This window comes from Camelus dromedarius, chromosome 5 (genome assembly GCF_036321535.1).
Source record: "Camelus dromedarius isolate mCamDro1 chromosome 5, mCamDro1.pat, whole genome shotgun sequence".
Classification (NCBI taxonomy): domain Eukaryota; kingdom Metazoa; phylum Chordata; class Mammalia; order Artiodactyla; family Camelidae; genus Camelus; species Camelus dromedarius.
In genome coordinates, this window is record NC_087440.1 from 19,557,529 (window position 1) to 19,577,126 (window position 19,598).

Here is a 19,598-nt window from a genome sequence, read left to right on the forward strand (position 1 = left end):
TTTCCCATCACTCCTTACACAGATGCAATTCTAGAGGTGGAGCCAATGCTACGATAGATAGTAATCACTTTATGTATTTGAAGCTGGCAAATAGAGGATTTAAGGGCCTACATTCTTGCTTTCACCTGCATGTTTAAGAGAATGGTTTTGGAATCAGACAGGCTTAAGTTCAGATTTTTGCTGTGCCACTGTCTTTCAAATTAGCTTGGGCAAGTTATTTGTCCTCTCTGAACCTCAGTTTCCTCATCTATGGAAAAGGGGCTGTATAACACTTACCTCTCAGGTTGTTGAAGGGAATAAATGAGAGAGCATTTATAAAACACCAAGAACAAAACTTAAAACATAGTAGGTGGTCAGCAAAGTCATAGTTACTAGTAATACCAGTAAATAATCACTAGTAATCAGTAGATTCACTAAAATTTGCAGGTAGTAAGACCTCATGAAAGTTTTGTGAGCTTTTTGAGAATAAGACATTGGTTCTTATCTTATATTTTTAGATATTGCAGCATGGTATTTTTGGATAGGTTGATTTATTGGGAGTATCCTGGTGTTCTTAATGTTACTGTCTTTGGTTTTTCCTCAGATGTGGAAGAGCTGACACCAGCATTGGATTTACTTTGCTCGGCAATTAGAGAAAATGATTCTGAAACCCAAAGCAAACACTTTTCAGAACAGTTGCTTAATCTTGCACTGTCTTTCCTTAACAAACAAATAAAGGAGCTTTTTATTCACAATGAAGGTAAAAACAGCAGCAAAGAAAGGGCTAATTATCCCATTCTTATGTCAGGACAGAAATATAAGTGCATGAGAGAGCATAAGCCAGGGGAGTGCTGTTTGCTAAGATTGGGTAAAGTCAGAGTGAAATGGATTCTAATACCGGGAAAGTTGGCAGAAAGGACTAATCATTGTAAAGAGAATGAAAAGTGTTACATTAAAACACAGAAATACTTGTAAATAGGAGAAAGCTCAGAGATTTTTGTTTGATTTGAAAACACTGACTTTGAACTTTGCTGTTTTATAGAATTTTTTATAACAGCTCATGGTGTATTCTCTCTCCCCTCCCACCTGTATATATATATATTTCATATATATGTTTATACATATGAAATTGGTACATTGATATTTTCCACAGAGCTAGATGAACATCTACAGAAAGGAGTGAACATTTTGACCAGCTACATTAACGAACTTCGAACCTTCATGATAAAGTTTCCTTGGAAGCTGACAGATGCTGTAGATGAATATGATGTAAAGGAAAATGTCCCCAAAGTAAAGGAGAGCAATATGTGGGAGAAACTCAGCATTGAGGTAAATATGAGTAGTTATCACGTCTTTTATTTGCCTGATTCAAAAGCTCTGAGAAAGTGATAGAAGAAACAGAATTTAGAATCTATACACTTGGGGTGGGGTTCAGTGGTAGAGTGCATACTTACCTTGCACAAGGTCCTGGGTTCAATCCCCAGTGCCTCCATTAAAAAAGAAATGCATTTAGAATCTGTACATTTGTGTACACATAATGGAATACTACTCAGCCATAAAAATGAATGAAATAATGCCATTTGCAGCAACATGAATCAATAATCATTGATTTTTAATTTGAGGGAGGTTACAGTCCACTTTGAAAGCTGTGAATGTGCAAAACAAAAAAATGCATGTGATGTGTGCACATTCTTCCTAAAATATGTATATCTTCCTAAAACATATATATGATTATATCGCTCTTGCTTTTAGGATCCTTCAGTGGCTCTGCATAAGTTTCAGGATAAAATCCATGTCGCACACACAATTCCCTTTTCGATAGACCTCTGCTTTTCTTTCGAGTCTATCTGCTACTGTCTCCATCTTTTTCTCCAGTTGTATTAAGTAATTTGGAGTTCTCTGAAGGCCTGATACTGTGTCTTACCTTTATGCCTCTGCACATAATATTCCTTTCAGAACGTGTGTTCTTATCTCAATAAACGTATGTAACACTTACTTGTCTTTAAAACTTCACCAGTAATCTCTACTAGGAAGCTTTTTTTCCTCATCTCTCTTATCTGTCTGTCTGTCTGTCTGTCTATCTATCTATCAAAGTATAGTTGATTAACAGTATTGTCTTAGTTTCTGGTTTACAGCATAATGACTCAGTTATAAATACATATATTATTTTTCATTATAGATTATTACAAGCTACTGAGTATAGTTCCCTGTGCTGTATAGTAGGACCTTGTTTATCTCTTTTTGTATTCATCCCTCTCATTTAGATATTCCTCTTCTGGACCCTCCTCTCTGTAACCCTAGAATACCTGTATCATCACCCTTATACAGTACTATAATCAGGGCTTTTTTTTTTGTATTTCTTTCACTAGTCTAAAAAATCCTGGAGAACAGAGTCTATATTTTGGTCAACTTCATATCTCCTGTGCAAAGAGCCAAATCTGTTAGTAGGTTTTCAGTAAAAGTCCCTTGGTTAGGTGCTCAGTAAATGTGTAAGTCCCATGTTGATAATCACACTAATAAAAAAGAACTCAGAAGGCAAATGTTTTTCTTCCTTTTCCTAGGAAGTTGTTGCCAATGCCATTTTAAACAACAAAATACCAGAGGCACAGACTTTCTTCAGGATTAACAATCATTCTGCTCAAAGACTCAAGGAGTTGATTAAAATAGGCTTAGATTTGGTCTTTGACAGTTTGAAAAAGAACAATATAAAGGAAGCCTCTGAGCTTTTGAAGAATATGGTAAGTGGCATAATCTGTTTAATCATAAAGTCTTTAATGTAAGAGAAGCTCTCCATGTATTTAATACAATTTCTGGTTGATAATGAAAATTGATTCGTGTCCATAGTTATGTCACATACTAAGAAATTTGTGTAGCATTTACTAGGAAATGACAATAATACTGACAAACCTTCAGTACTAAGAACTTTCTTGAAAAGATTTTTTATTGCAATTTCTATCACTTGCTGTCTGTTAGACTTGGCACTTTGGTTTGAAGGAGACAGTGTTTCTCATAGAAGATTTCGCACATGTTAGAGCATGCCCAGGACCTCATTATTTGTTGGGGGACATTCTACATTGTTCATGCGACCTCTTACATCTCCATTTGAACTTTCTAATGGCTTATACCTTTGCTTTGTGCTCCATTTTACTTCATTTGAGACGGGAAAGCTCTAGAGGTAGACTTCCTGGACCAAGCTGAGATCTGGCCCTTATCTGCATGGTTCAGGTCTTGCCCGTGGTCACTTTCTGAAAGTTCAAAGGAGTGAAACTATGTAAGGGTTGTTATTTGCATTGACTTTTGTCTTCAGCAGAATTATAGCAGATACCTGTGGTTTTGGTCCTATAGTAGCCTGGCATTACCTTAAATTTTTCTATGTGCTGCTTTTTTTCTGGCAAAAATAAGCACTTTTGGACTGTAGGGATAGGCAGTAAATGTGTATGATAAATGTAAAAGTGAATGTTCATAAGAGCAGAAAAGCTGTGAAATTCTAACACAGCATATGTCTATATTAGACTACTTCTGTATTCAACATAAATTTATGTTCAAAATAGCTCCATTACAAAATTTAACTTTTCTTGATTTTCTGTATTTACAGGGCTTTAATGTAAAGGACCAGTTGCTCAAGATATGCTTTTATACCACTAATAAAAATATACGGGACTTTTTGGTAGGTAAAGGTGAGACTGTAGTTTACATTTTCTCATAAATGTTGGTGAAACTTCAAAAATGAATTATTTTAATATTCAACTAATATCTAGTAAGTAAAAGTATGACAGCTTCTTTGTCTCTTTAAATGACCATTTTGCACTTGTGGTAAAGGAAGATTTGGTAAATTACCACATTACCACAGATATTCAAAATACAATTCCTAAATGGCATTTAGTCTCATGACATTTGTTTTGCAAATGTTCTTGATTTTTGTGAGGTCACTGCTTTAATTACTTTTTATTCAAGGTTGAAATTTTAAAAGAGAAAAAATATTTTTCTGAAAAAGAAAAAAGAACTGTAGACTTCGTGCATCAAGTTGAGAAGTTTTATTCAGGACATTTCCAAGAAAATATGCAGATCCAGTCCTTTCCCAGGTAGTCTCATTAGCCCCCTTTTTATAACATGGGAAGAATATTGTGGACAGTGTTTATAATTGTTAGCACGGCCTTCTTATGTGGAACTGAGCTTACATTCCCTGGGAAGATAAAAGCTGTGTCATCCAGAGGGGACTGTGCATAATCAGATATATATATATTTAAGATAATAAATACAAAATTAAGATTATTGAATTATGTGTTCCCCAAAAGAGTAGAACTTCTTGAGGAGATAAAAATGAATGCTACTTTTTCTCCAAAACTAAAAAAGAAAACTTGTATTACTGGTTTTTTAGGTATTGGATAAAGGAACAAGATTTTTTCAAGCACAAGTCTGTTTTGGACTCGTTCCTGAAATATGATCATAAAGATAAACTTAACAAACAAGATCATAGAATTGTGTTAAATTGGGCTCAGTGGTGGAATCAACACACGCAAGAATCCATCCTTCTCCCCAGGATAAGTCCAGAAGGCAAGTGTGAAAAAGCCTAAAATCTGAACATACTGAATGAGGATTAAATTAGGCATTGGTATTTGAATATTTTGGTGTGTCTCCATTTTAAAATTCATTTTGGAGGGAAAATACTCAGTTGTTTTAAAATGCAAGTCATTCCATTAAGACCTGTTATCTCGAGGTTTTTATAAGGGATTTATAATGTAATAGTCAAAGAGAAAAGTCATGTGGTTCAGTGAATAGAGATTTCAGGGCTAAGAGTTCTCTTCCCAGGCTCAAAGTGACGTTTTGTTTTTTCAAATAGTCTTTGAGTTTCTTCTCTTGTACAAACTGAAGATCTGTATCACACCAGGGCTCTGGGGAATGACGGTGGTTGACAGTGGTAATTCATAGGGTGTCAAATTTGTGTTTGTTATTACAGCTGAAGTTTTTATTTATATTAAGGAAAAGAAAAGGAAAAAAGAGGGCTGCAAAGATAAATGAAACACACAGATAATTCACAAATTTCATTTAACCACTGGAGTAATGAGAAGCAACATTTAGTTCTTCCTTCAGCTGATGTATTAATTATAAAATGAACACTATCACAAAAGAGGAAAATAGCAAAAGAAGCAGAGGGCCTGAATAATTCTTCTGTTATTTAAATATTTGTCCAGATTGTCATATTTACTCAGTTGCTTAGTGTTGAGTTTTGTGTCAATAATCATAATTCATTGCTATTTTAGAATGTATTTTGTTCTTAATATAGAATACAAATCGTATTCTCCTGAAGCCCTCTGGAGATACCTCACAGCTCACCATGATTGGCTCAGCATTATCTCATGGATTGGAGAATTTCAGACCCAGAGTAGTTTCGCTTCACTTCAGCAGAACAAATGGCCCCCTCTGACTGTTGATGTTGTTGATCAGAATACTTGTTGCAGCAACTACATGAAGAATGAAATTTTAGATAAGCTGGCCAGGTATAGTAACTGTGGGGATGAGTAAAAAGAAGAACAATAAAATATAATGGTGTAATTTTTTTCCTTTGAAATGCCATGAATCTAATTCAACATTGTTTGATAGTATTTTAAAATTGAAAGGGCATTATCGTATAGTGAGGTTTTAAAATCACATGCATTTAACATCAGATAGTAAATAGCTCTCAAGTTCTAGATGAAGGTCCTTTCCAAAACATTGTATGTGCTTTGGTGTAGATATAGTAAGCTATCCATGGGGCTACAAGGACCAAGTGACAAGAGCTGAGATGAATTTACCTTAGTATCCTGTAATGTCTCCCACTCTTCTCAGTACTGTCACTGCACCTGTACGCCACACATGGCCTTAGACTAAAGAGGACTGCTCAGTTAAGAAATTAGTGAGGAGAAGTATCTCTTGAAGTGATAACTGAAGACTTTAAACTTTTAATTCATTTCTAAAAATAACTGTTAACTTGAACTATATGAACATGCCATTTGTGTGGGTCAGAAATGTTGAATATCAGCAATTTTCATATGGTTTAATCTAATCTTTCTCCCTAAGCTGTCAAAATAATATAAGGAGACTTTAATAACTTATGTTAATTTTTAAGTTTCCTAAAATTAGTTTCCATATATTATTTTGTATTTATACTTATTGGGGAAGTATAGCTGTACTGTCCTACCCAACTGAAAGATGTGAAGCATAAGATGCAAAGAAGTTAAGAGCTTCACCAAGCCAGTTACTTTCAGGCTTCAGCCATTTTAACCCTGGCTTTCTTCTACTCATTGTTCTTTTCATTGCAGTAAACCCTTTTCTTCCTGTTTACTGACAGTTAAATTCTGTATTACATTCTTGTCAGATACTTTGTTTAATACTTGATTGTTTAAAAAGCTAATATATGTATGACTTAACATGAATTATGACACTAATGAATTAATGAGATCTACTATACTAACGGATAAAAGGGAAAAATTGCATCACCCTGATAGATATAAAAAAGGATTTGATAAAATTCAATGTCTATTTATAATAAAAATTACTAACAAACTAAGAATAGATACAAACTTCCTTAACTTGAAAGAGTGTCTAAAAAAATCTTCAAACTAACATTGTACTTGATAGTGGAGCATCACAAGCATCCTCTTTAGATTTGGAGCAAGACAAACCTGCTATCAATTCTTCCCAAGTTGATTTTTAGATATAGTGCAATCTCAGTAAAAATCTCAGCAATGGACTTGACAAGCTGATATAAATATTTACATGGAAATTCAGAGGGTCAATAATAGCTCTGCTGAAAAAGAAGAACTTGCTCTACCAGATACTAAAACTTACTCTAAAGATACAGCAATTAAGACAGTGGGAGTGTCGGTGCAAGGGTAGACAAATAGACCCGTAGAACAGAATAGTGAGCATAGAAGCAGACATATAGGTATGCTCACTTTATATATGACAAAGGTGGCACTGCAGAACAGTCTTTCTGGATGGAAGAACAGTCTTTTAAACAAATGGGGATGGGATAACTGGGTAGCTATATGGGAGGAAATTAAATTGGACCATCTGCCTTATATCATGCATGAAATCAATTCTGGGTAGATTTTAAAACCTAGATGGCAAATGTAAAATTATAAAGCCTTTAGAAGATATAGAAGAATATCTTTATGACCTTGGGGGTAGGTTATGCTTTCTAAAATACCTGATGGGGCAAAGGAAGACAACAGTTACTGAGACCAAGGGAGCTGTCTGGCAGGAGTTGTGTCTCTCAGTGGAGAGTGTCAGCCAATCTTCTGTCATCCAGCACAGAGAGCACCGAGGTATCCCCATCCTTTTTTTTTTTTCTGATTCTTATCTCCCGATGGAGGTCTCCCATAGGGCGAACCAAAACAGGAGCCTGAGGGCACAGGAATCTTCTAGAATAACTCATATAGATGAGCCTTCAGGGACACAGAGCAGGAGAAGAGTAGAGCTTGGCTCTGGAGGGGAGAGATAACCAGTGCACACAGACATTTCACAAGAGAGGGAGTTCAGATGGCCAATAAACGTATGAAAAGATGCTCTTCCTTATTTGTAGTCATGGAACTGTAAATTTATTTTACCAAAAATCTAGGAACAATGACCATCAAAGGTAGAACAGATAAATAAAATAATCACACAGTAGAACACTTTCATTGAAAACTAACAAACTATAGCCATACATATCAACGTGGATAAATCACACAGTGTCGAGCAGAAGAAATAAGATAACAGTATATCCAGAATGTTCCATATATATATATGTAAAGTTTGAAACAGGCAAAACCAAACCATGTATTATTTGGGGTTACACATACGGGTTGTAAAATTATATGGGTGAATAAAAGTAAGGGAATTGCTTTCATGTAAGTCAGGATAGTGGTTACCTCTGAGAGCAAAGGACACAAAGAGGGAGGAATACATCTAGGACTTCCAGGTATAATGTTCTGTTATCTGGGTGTGGCTACATGGTGCTTCTCTAAACTCCACGTAATATGCTTTCTATACTCCTTTGATGGTATGTATGATGTATTTAACAGTAAATTTATAAAAAGTAATATTTAAATGCAAATTTCTATTCTTTCATGGTTGGTCCATTTAAATTATTCTGCTTTAATTTCTCATTGACTTTGTTTGGATATTTTAGTAACTTCCTAAGTGTTTAAAACATCAGCTTCAAAAGCTAACCACTGTTTCCACACTGTGTTGTACAGTTCCAGTCCAAAACAAACAAACAAAAATGGGGATAGCTTAGTTTAGGTTTTTGAATTATTTAAGGTAGCTTGAGACTGTCATTACTACCTTAAAATACTACAATGGTGCAGAAACCTTTATTGGAAACTAGCAAAATATGTGTCTCAACATATTTGTGGAGTAAGAGTTGGCAGTCTTAATTTGTAAATACTTATTTTTAACTAGTTGAGACTACTTAACAATGGGAAATATTTGGTCTGCTCTGAATCTAACATCTTTTTAACTTGCCATCTTTTATTTAAACTTGCCCAATAGGAATGGGATTTTTCTTACATCTGAACTAGAAGACTTTGAACTCTTTCTTCTAAGACTGAACCGTATTGGGGGTGTGATGCAAGATACCCTTCCTGTTCAAAACTATAGGTCCAAAGAAGGTTGGGATTTCCATTCTCGTTTCATCCTCTATTGTTTGGAGCACAGTCTGCATCATCTTCTTTATGTCTATCTCGACTATTACAAGTGAGTACCAAGAACTGACTTGTCCTTGAGCGTGATTTCACGTTCCTCTTTCCATACCAGTTCTAAATGTGACTTTTAGGAAAATATTCAGCATTCACATGAGGAATACTGCTCTTTTTGAAGTAGTTCCCCCACTCTAACATTTGATACATCTTTTAGTTCAATGAAACATTCAACTAAATGCTTATCATGTGTTTAAAAGAGGAAGATTCTAAAGGTTAACTTCAATTTCTTTGACACTTTATTACCAAGCAAATGCTAAAAACTTTGAATTGGTAACCACTGCAAGGTATCTTAGATATGCTCTAAAATTTATATTTAGATAGATGGACGTCAGTATATATACCTACCTAAGACCCACCTACAGAATCATATCTGTGGCCAGTATTAATTGCTGTTGGGTCAGTAATAATAATAGTAGTAGTCTCTAATCTATAAGTGCTTACAGTGTTCTTGGCACTAGGCTAAGTGTTTTTCATGCATTATCTTATTTAATCTTCACAAAAATCCTGTGAGGTTGTTACTCCCACCTCCATTTCACAGATGAGGAAACTGAAGCTTTGAGAGAGACTAAGTGTCTTACTTAAGGCACACAGCAAGTAAATGGTAAAGCCAGATTTAGTTCTACTTATGTTTGATTCCAGAGCCCATATTCATGCACTAATGAGAACATTTGTGTTTTATTTCGTGTAGTGAAGACTAGGAATTCAAGCAGAGAGTGTTTCTTCTTTATATTATTGAGGCTTACTTAGACATAGAAATGTTTTCCCCAAAGCTTCTGGCAAGTGAAGATTTAAAAGCTGTATTTTCAAATGAGCCTTAACTCCTTAGTTCTAGCTTCTCTGTATTTCTGTAAAGGTTTTTAAAAACCTCTTAAGTTTGAAAAAACTAAGGAGTTTTTGTTGTAAAAAAAAAAATACAAAGTATCTTAAAGTACAAGATGTCTGTCAGTCTTACACAGAGTTGGTAAAATTTCATCATGATAGGAAGCACTTTTTAAATATCTGTCTCTAAAATTTTCTCTATTTCCAGATCATAAGACATATGCAAAATACAACACACGAGTGGGAGTATATTGTGTTATATTTACTTTTTAATTATAAGGGTTTTTTTTTTAATGCTTGTCATCACCTGAGCAAACGTAGTTGTAACTATCGGTCTTATGCTGTATGTTAATTAGTGTTTTGTTTGTTTGTTTTATATACAGACTTAGTCCTATAAATTGTCCCTTTTTGGAAAAAAAAGAATTACATGAAGCTCACCCTTGGTTTGAATTTTTAGTTCAGTGTCGGCACGTTTCCAGTAATTTAACAGGTATGAGTGTACTGTATTAAATACAAAAATTACTTTGGATAAATAACTGGTCTGTTGAATGGAGTTGAAGTTGTGAGCTCTTTAAATAAATCATCTGGCTGTAGACAAATAGATTACATAGACCATAATCTAGACTCAAGCTTTATTTAAGAAGTGGAAGACTGAAAATGTTAGCCTCTTGACAGCCAAGAAAAGCAGACTTGGAGCAGACAGTGTATGTGTTTACATTCCCTCAACCTCGTGCTTTGGATATCTCTCATCTTACCAGTTCATCACAGGCTGAATTCCTGCACTTTGGTAGATTGATACCCTGTTTCCATGAGGAAGTGATCTATCTTCCAGGTGTCTGACCTGAAACTTCTAGTAAGAAACTCCAGTTGGAGTGAAAAGAAGTGCACAGTATATGTGGGATTGTCATGTCTTCTGTAGTGGAGCCATTGACTGAGAGCTTTGCCCAGTTACAATCAGGTAGAAAAGCCCTGTGACCCCAGAGGGCTGAATGGGTGTTATTCCAGAGGATCAGGAACGAGGACAGGCCGAGCCACAACATAGGCAAGGAATGTCAACAGCCAGTCTTCGCTTTCTGTAATGCTTGGTTTCCTTCCAAATGAGTAATATTTTTCATAATATGAGTTGACATTTTTTTTTAGTTGTATTTATTTATTTATTTTGGGGCTAATTATAAAGTAATATATGTTTATTGTATCAAAAAAAAAAAAAAAAGAGGAAGCCACAGACAACTATCAGGAAGATAACACCTCCACAGGCAGACAGCCTAAGTGGACAGGAAAATAAGTATCTGAGGTAACTCTTAGTATATTTTAACTCTTAATGTTTTGTTTTAGTTATTTTCTCTATACTTTTTTAAAACCTTGTCTATATTGTATTTCATTCATCCAACAAGTATTTATTGATCCCCTACCTTGTGATAGTCTGTAAATGTTAGGGATATAACCAGAAACATCCATGTATTTGTATACTGCTTTTTTCATATAATAATTATACCGTAAGAATTTTCCTGTGTCCTAGAGACAGTGACCATTTTATGACTACATAATATTTCATTGTATAAATATACTCTTATTTAGTTTATTGTCCTCTCATTTTTGACATTAAAGCTGTTTTCAGTCTTTTTCTGTTATAAATAATAGTCTTGAATATATTCAAACATAAAATTTTTGTCTCTGTTTCAGATTATTTCCTTTGTACGGGTAGGTTCCTGTATATAAAATTCCTGGGTCAAAGATTATACACATTTTGAAGGTTCTTGCTGTAAGGCTAGATTGCTTTTCAGGAGGGTTATGCCATCTTTTCCATAAGTCCCAGCTTCCTCACACACTGACCAGCTCTGTGCTTGAGGATGAATATTTTTAAAAATCATTGCTGATTTGATAAGTGATATGTGGCATCTAATTATCATTTTAATTTGCATTTCTTTATTGCTAATGAATTACATATATTTATGTGTTAGACATTTATATTTCTCCTTTGTAGAATGGTTACTTCTTTTGTCCATTTGTGTTAGAGTCAGTGTTTTGGGCTTTTTATGAACTCTTTGTTGAAGACGTTACTCTTTAGGTTGTCATCTGTTGTTGATTCTTCCCCTTGTTCATTACTACCTTTTCAGTTTTCATTGTTTGATTATAAGTTGTTTTTTTATTTTTATGTGGACAGGTCTTTATTTTTTCCCCTTTGTGATGTTTTCCCATTGCTTTTAAACTTAGTGCTTCTTACTATATAGATAGAGTTAAAATTTTTCTTTCTTAGAAGTATATAAATCTTTTTTTTTTTTTTAGAATTATATAATTCTTAATTTAGTATTTCTGTCTCTCAAGGAGAAAAATGTACTCTTTTATTTTCCAGATCCCAAACTGATCTTTCAGGCTAGCCTTGCAAATGCTCAGATACTGATTCCCAGCAACCAGGCCAGTGTAAGCAGTATGCTGTTGGAAGGACATACCCTCCTGGCCCTTGCTACCACAATGTATGCCCCTGGGGGTGTCAGCCAGGTATGGACAACACTGTTACCTGTTGTGGCAAAATAGTTTTAAATGTAACAGAGGTATCTATGGGTTTTCTTGATCTCAGTTGATAGTAAAATATAACCACTTACAAGTATTTTATTAAAGAGCATAAAGCAAGGGTGAATTTTTAAGCTTTATATCATATCCTCTTAAGTTGAAAGGGAACTGATAGAGTCAGCGCTCCATGTCCGCGGGTCCCACATCCACAGATACAGAGGGCTGACTGCACTACACAGTTTATGTAAGGGACTTGAGCATTCACGGACTTTGGTATATGTGGAGGTCCTAGGGCCAGTCTTCTGTGGATACCAAGGGATGACCGAATGCTGTGTAGAGATTTTTTCCCTTTATTTGTTTTCTGATACTCCAGGTTTGTTCTTAGGATAGAGTCAAGATCTAATTGCTCCTTGGAGTAAGAAAATACTTTAAATCTGTGACTTGGGAATTATTCTTTATTACTGTTCTCTTCAAGAGGTAAAAGGGAAATCATAATTTTTAGCTACCCTTAAAAACTTCTGAGGGACCCAGTGAAATTTTTCTCATCTCTGCTTTTTTGAAAGTATAGTGTGGCTGGTTTGGGGGAACTTAAGAGTGCTGTTAAACATCTGGTCTTCAAAAGTTTCTTAAAAATGCTAGCTTAATTTAATACTATCTCTTTTAGATTGTTGCATCTTAACTTCAAGGTTATTTATTCCTTTCTTTTTAATCACTGGTCAGAAATTATTCATAGAATAATTTGAGAGCTGAGAGGAAAGGACCTAATAGTCATCTAGTATAGTAGGTTTTTTCTTTTAAAATATTTACTATTTGATATCTAATTAAATAGTTCATATTTAAATAATAAAGATTGTAGTAGCAGAGCCTTTTTTCAAACAACTTTTCTTTATGCAGTTTGAAAACCACTTATCTAGCTGAACTTTGTAATTTCATGGATGAGGACACTGAGGTCTGCCTGATATTGAGTATCTAGCCCAAGGTCACACAGCTAGTTTGTCTTAGGAATCAGAACTAGAACTATTGGCTTCTGACTCCTTGTCTAGTGCTGTTTCACTACCATGTACTGTCTCAAGCTAATCCGGTTTCACAGGGTTCTTGTGGAAGAAGGACTTAAATTTGGAGAAGAGAAAAACATTACACCGTATTATCTGTCTTTCTATTTAGGTTGTTCAGAATGAAGAAAATGAGAACTGTTTGAAGAAAGTAGATCCCCAGCTACTGAAGATGGCATTAACTCCTTATCCCAAGCTTAGAACTGCTCTCTTCCCACAGTACACTGTTCCTGGTGTCCTGCCGCCCGATATTACACTCTACCACCTTATTCAGGTACAGTATTGAGGAGTATCGGGCAGGATTCAGCCAGGAAAACAGAGGCCACTCTGGATCTTTCAAATGGAGGCCATTTAACGTAAGGAGTTACTTACACAGAATGATAGCAAGATGGAGAAACCAAACATGCGATGGTAAGACAACCCAAAATAGGCAAAGAAGGAAGCCATCGGCACCCCTAAGGCTGCAGGAGTGTGGTGGTATCTGAACCCAGCAGCTGGAGCCTCTCTGAGAGCTAAACTCACAACCAAGGCTGCCTAATGGGAGCTGAGAACATAGAGGGTGGGGCTGGAACCTTGCAGGAGATGCCCCAGAAAACAGAGAAGGGGGAAAACACTTTGGTTTCTCCCCTCTTCCCACCTTTAATCTCCCAAGTTGTCTCTCATGGCTAAACCTACCTGGTAGCCAGAGGGCAAGTGAGCTTGGGATATGCAGTTCTCTGCAGTTCAGGGCCAAGCATGGAAAAGGTGGAAATGGATCTGAGAGCAAACAGGTAGTTGGTCAGCATACTTGTCTGCTACTTTCATCAAAAGCCACTTCATCCTACCACCGATAACTTCTAACTCTTTCTTGTCAGGGAATAGGGCTGTTTGGTTATTTAAGTCACTGCTGCTTAACCTTTTCAGGAGAAAGACCTCTTTAAGAATGTGAGGGAGCTATGAACCCTCTACCGAGAAAAATGGCGTGTAGTTTTGCTTATATTTCAAAGGAATTCACGGATTCCTTGAGCACTTTCTTTTCATTTCTCAAGTCAAAAGGCTTTTGCTTTTTCCCCTGGGTACACATATTCCCATAGTGTCTTCAGTTCAGTATAAACTTTATAATCCCTATAGGTACAAAATCTCTCTTACTCCAATGTGAAGAATTTTTAGGTATAGACTGAGGCTATTCATGATTGTGGTCCCCAGGCAAGTGCCAGTCCATGAACTGCTTGTTACTGATATGTGTCAGCAGGTGCTACTGTGTGTGTGTGTGTGGGTGTGTGTGCGCGCGCGCGTGTGTGTGTGCTCGTGCGTAGCAAGACTTTCTGGAAGAAGGAAGCAATAAGCTGGATTTGTATTTGTCACAAACTTCTTATCTCATTACAAATCAATGCTTTGAGTAGCACTTGTATATAAACTATATATAAATGGATTATATAAAAACATACCTAAAGTGGACTCAATCAGCCTAAAATACAAAGTGATTCCAGGTTGTTCTTTGTTCTGTTTTCAAGTTGACCGATGCAGTTTTTCAGTCTTTTGTTTTAGGAAAAGTAGTCCTTCCTTAATAGACCACAGATTTTCTTAGTTTAAAATTAAAGCTGCTCTTTTCTTAGCCATCCAAGTCTTGACTTAATAGTTCTGATGTCTCTTATATCCCTCCCACCATCTGTTTACGATCTTTGCTAAACCTTTGGCCTGCAGATTTCAAGCAGCCACTGCTCCCTGCTCTCAACCTTTTCTGCTGACTTGACCTTAGTCTCCTGTTTTTTCTTTGTTGTTGTCATTGATGGTTTGGTCGTCACATTCCTTGAACCCTTGATCTAGTTGGCTCACACTTTCCTTTCCTGACCTGCCTCAGTGCACCATGCCGTGTTAGAAATGGTAACATTTTCTAGCCTCTTAGTCCTCTTGCCTTTTGATTCCAAGGCATTTCTAAAGCCCGTTTTTACATTATGATTGATGCTGGTTCTACCAAAAGAGAGTACACTTTGCAGACATAGTTTGAAGTGAGGAGAGTCTTTAAAAGGAACATAGCCAGTTCTGTTTTTATTAAAATAGAAAAATGTCTCATATGCTCTTTTTTGTTTTTAGCTGTGTTCAAAGAACTTATGTCTAGAAAGATAAGTTTTTAGCTGTCCTGGAGAAGGGAAGCAGACTACCTGTGAAGCCCTTTCATATAATTTTGTTTACTTACTTTAAATTAATTAACTTTTAACTCTGATTTGACTTTTCTCCTTTTTCAGTCATTATTGCCCTTTGATCCTAGGAGACTGTTTGGCTGGCAGTCTGCCAACACACTGGCTATAGGAGGTAAGTCATTACGGATTCTTGCTTTAGAAGCATTTCAGCAGTGTTGATAGTAGAAATTCATTTTTGTAAAGCCAACCTAGTTTTTCCCCCTACTTTCTGTTTTAAAGATAAAGGCACATTCCAATGGAAACATTTTCTAGGAGACTGAATCGAAAACATATTGTGAGTTAAAAGTCATTATGTGAGGTCACTAGTAAGTGCTGTACTTGCTGGGAAATGTAATATGGACCTTCTGCTTAAATTGCTTCCTTTCCAAAAATCCTTATTCATTTGCAGTATAGTATTATAAAGGTTAAGAGCATAGGTGTTGGCATTAGATGAATTCTGGATCTGCCATATAATAGCTGTATACTTTGGGCAAGTGGCTTAACCTCTCTTCAATTCCCTATAAAATAATGTTAGTAACAGTGTCTACCTCACATGTTACATGAGCATGAAAGGGGACAGAGCATTTAAAAAGCTCGTGCAGCTCCTGTCACCTGGTAGGCCAGATGCTGCTACATTGCCATCCTCTCTAGACCATAAGAATTTCTCTGATTTTTTTTTTTTTTTTGGTGTGTGCTGTTCTTTTTTTTTTTTTTTTTAACTTTTTTTTATTGATTATAATCATTTTACAATGTTGTGTCAAATTCCAGCATAATTTTTCAGTTATACATGAACATGTATATATTCATTGTCACATTTTTTTCTCTGTGAGCTACCATAAGATCTTGTATATATTTCCCTGTGCTATACAGTATAATCTTGTTTATCTGTTCTACATTTTGAAATCCCAGTCTGTCCCTTCCCACCCCCTGTCCCTGGTGTGTGCTGTTCTTAAACTCTGCTTTTTCTATTTCTTTTTTACTTTCCCATTTAAAGTTAGCCTTTAATATCATATTACCTGCTGTGCCTCTGCCTCTGTTACTCTAAAATAGGCTTCAAATTAGTATTTTGCACACAATATGTGCCCTGTAATTACTAAGCTCAAATTTCAGTATATTGAATTTACCTAGTGCCCAGAGCTCAGTGTAGTGCCAGGCCTGTGATAGATATTCAGTCAGTGTTGTTGAATGCAGAATAAAGTAATGCTTGTTGCATTTTCAAGTGAAAATACCCTTTCTAATCTCAGCGAAGTTACTACAGAGTAGACAGTCTCCTGTCCTGTTCTAATGGTTCCAATTTCATGACTTAGCCAAAGTCCTGACCCCCTCGTGGAGATCAGGCACTCTACTGGGTATACTAGGGGAACAGGGAGGAAGCTGAAGGCATGTTCCCTGCCTGGATTTTAGAAGTTTAGAATATATTTGAGGAGATAAAATGCAAAGTAAATCAAACAGTTATCATGAAGGCATAATACCAATTTGTAAAATTGGAGAGTTATATTTAATTAGAATGTTTACTTCTTTTTCCATATGGTTTTACCACTGAGAGTGGCCATAAGGCAACTGCGTGGTGATTTGGCTTCTACAGCAGGCCATAGAAAAATTTCCTTTAGGTAGAATTTTTTTCTTAATCGTAATGGGAGGTACTGGCGATTGAACCCAGGACTTTGTGCATCCTAAGTATGTGCTCTACCACTGAGCTATACCCGTCCTTCTCGAATTTTCTCTTATACAGAATCTCCAGACTAGCCCCCAGACCACTGGAAAATCAAGGTCTTATCTGAATAAAAAACTCAAGTTTGTTCATTCAGCTTTATATTAAGTCAGCAAATATTGAATGAATGAATGGTTTTATATGCAATTATAAGTTAACCAGAGTCACTCTGATTTTATAAAGAATACAGATAAGACATATGGCAAGTTTTTAATCTAAAGGGGGTGTACTTTTAAGTAACAGCTTTGTAGGATGACAGACATCTCGAAAGTCTTCAAGTCTTTTTTTTTTTTTTTAATAAGGGCCAAGTCACAATGTTAAAAAGTCCTTGGAATTCTATGGGAGAATACAACTTTATTTCAGAAATAAACTTTGAACTTTTAAAATGAGAGCAGATGCACTGTTTTCCAGAACTGGTTCCTTAACAGTTCAAAATGTTATTTTATCTCATTTTTTAATAGGTAATAAGTGGTTAGGAAGCAAGTAAAGATTAGGGCTTGATAGGAATAGTTATTTCATACCAACTTTTCACACCCAAATATCTTTTGAATTCAAATTTCTCTAAAAGGAGAGAAAGGTTTTTTCTGCTATTTTCATGGGCACAGAGGAACATAAAATGAGCTACTCTGCTGGTCTTAGAAAGGTGGTATTACCATATAGATAATAAGGTGCTCTGGATACCACATCAAAAAAGTACGGGTAGTGATAACGAAAAGATCATAGGAGGATATTAATGTGGAGAAAAGGATGTCCTTCTCAAAGTATTCACTGGAGAAAGGTACAGTGAGTTGGCCTCAGTGAAGAGAGGACTGTTACAAATACGACACGAATGGATTTCATTGTGTAATGAGCTGCATGAATGGATTAAAATCTCCATTTGCAGATCATTAGCAGAGATTTTGTAGTTAAAGGGTTATTGCCAGTGTGAGCTTAAAGGATCATCAAATATAGAATTAAAGCATCTAAAATAACAAGTAAGTTCAGTTGGCGAAAAGCATAATTTATGTTTTATGTCACTTCTCAGGTACACATTTTTGTATAAAATGAGGGCTACCTCTACACATTAAAATAGAACTATTACATTTTGGTGGTTCAGTGTGATACACAGTGGTACAACATGATGATAATAACCAGTTTTCTTTTACCACTGTAAAGTTAAGTTTTCCATATGCAGATCTGAAATTAATTGTGGTGAGATACAGAAGATTAATATTGCTTCACTTTCCCCCTAGATGTAGCAAGTCAGCTTCCACATTTCTCTAGCCCCGACCTGGTGAATAAATATGCTATAGCAGAACGTCTGAATTTTGCTTATTATTTACATCACGGACGGCCATCATTTGCGTTTGGTACTTTTCTGGTTCAGGAATTAACCAAGAGCAAGAATCCCAAGCAGCTGTGAGTATTTAAAACATAATTTATACTCTTAATAAAAGGCATATCTGTATTTTTAACATGCATTTAAAAAAAAAAAGAAAACCCTGCTACAAACATACCACGGTTAAGTAATTATATTTGGCTGATAAATTAGATAAATTTTTTTCATTTGTGTTTTTCTGTGTATCTAAAGCTTTTTGGAATTTAGCATGTCTTACCTTTGTTAATAGGAAAAAGGATAAAAATATTTTTAAACAATAATATATTTTAAAATCATATTTAAAAAAATGATTTAGGAGCTTACCAAATGTTAGCAGTTATTATAAAGAGTGAATTCTATAATGAAATATAAACTCTGTATTTAAGATTTTGGTCTTTTATAATTCACTTTTTTATAGCATAGAACTGGAAGGAGTGTTTGATATAATCAGCTTCTAAATGTAGATTTACTGATTTACTTATTGGTTTACTTTATAGTTAACAAAGTAATGCATCTTTATGGTAAAATATCCAAGTAGTTCACAAGGGTGAAATGAAAGGTAAAAACCCCTCAGTCTCATCTTCATTCTACACAGAAAATAAACATGGTTAATTTCTTATATATCTTTCCTTGAAATTTTTCCATTCATGTAAAAGTATATATATGAGTCCTTTAAAATGTATGTACTTATGATGTCAAACTTTAGGTGGCATTAATTTTCTTGCTACTTTGTGTACCTACTGATAATTAATAAGATCACAAGTTGGCAGTCTTTGCTAAGTTCTATTCCATGTTTTCTGGATGGAGTTGGAAGCAAAAATAATTTGGACTGTGAGTAGGTAATTTAGGAGAAGATAAAATATAAGGGAATGGGGGCTGTGGAGCCAGAAGAGGACTAAAAGCTACTAAGAACCTAAATGGATGTGTACAAGGCACGAGAAAAGGGAAGAGGGAGGAAGTCATAAATCATGTGTCTGACGCTCCGTGTATCAGTAATGTACTTCCATCTGCTTTTCCTGATGAGAAACAATTTTCATGTGCTGATTTGATTTTGATTCCTTTCTTTTTCAGGATCCAGCAAGTAGGCAATGAAGCCTATGTTTTAGGGCTCTCCTCCTTCCACATACCTTCAATAGGAGCAGCCTGTATTTGTTTCTTAGAATTGCTTGGCCTCGACAGCCTCAAGCTCAGAGTTGATATGAAAGTGGCCAATATAATTTTGAGCTACAAGTGTAGAAATGAAGATGCTCAGTACAGCCTTATCAGAGAGTCTCTAGGTACAGCACC

At 35.5% G+C, this 19,598-nt stretch overlaps 1 protein-coding gene across 1 annotated transcript in view; it reads left to right on the forward strand.

The window, feature by feature from the left end:
• SPG11 (SPG11 vesicle trafficking associated, spatacsin) overlaps window positions 1–19,598 on the forward strand; it is a 75,813-nt gene that overhangs the window by 24,979 nt on the left and 31,236 nt on the right. Inside the window, exons 9-22 of the mRNA XM_031453159.2 lie at window positions 584–739; window positions 1,133–1,308; window positions 2,541–2,717; window positions 3,575–3,646; window positions 3,934–4,061; window positions 4,358–4,533; window positions 5,264–5,477; window positions 8,494–8,697; window positions 9,905–10,011; window positions 11,875–12,020; window positions 13,197–13,358; window positions 15,310–15,376; window positions 18,187–18,352; window positions 19,383–19,588. Coding sequence (XP_031309019.2) covers window positions 584–739; window positions 1,133–1,308; window positions 2,541–2,717; window positions 3,575–3,646; window positions 3,934–4,061; window positions 4,358–4,533; window positions 5,264–5,477; window positions 8,494–8,697; window positions 9,905–10,011; window positions 11,875–12,020; window positions 13,197–13,358; window positions 15,310–15,376; window positions 18,187–18,352; window positions 19,383–19,588 — 2,157 coding nt within the window. The remainder of the gene's footprint in view (window positions 1–583; window positions 740–1,132; window positions 1,309–2,540; window positions 2,718–3,574; window positions 3,647–3,933; window positions 4,062–4,357; window positions 4,534–5,263; window positions 5,478–8,493; window positions 8,698–9,904; window positions 10,012–11,874; window positions 12,021–13,196; window positions 13,359–15,309; window positions 15,377–18,186; window positions 18,353–19,382; window positions 19,589–19,598) is intronic.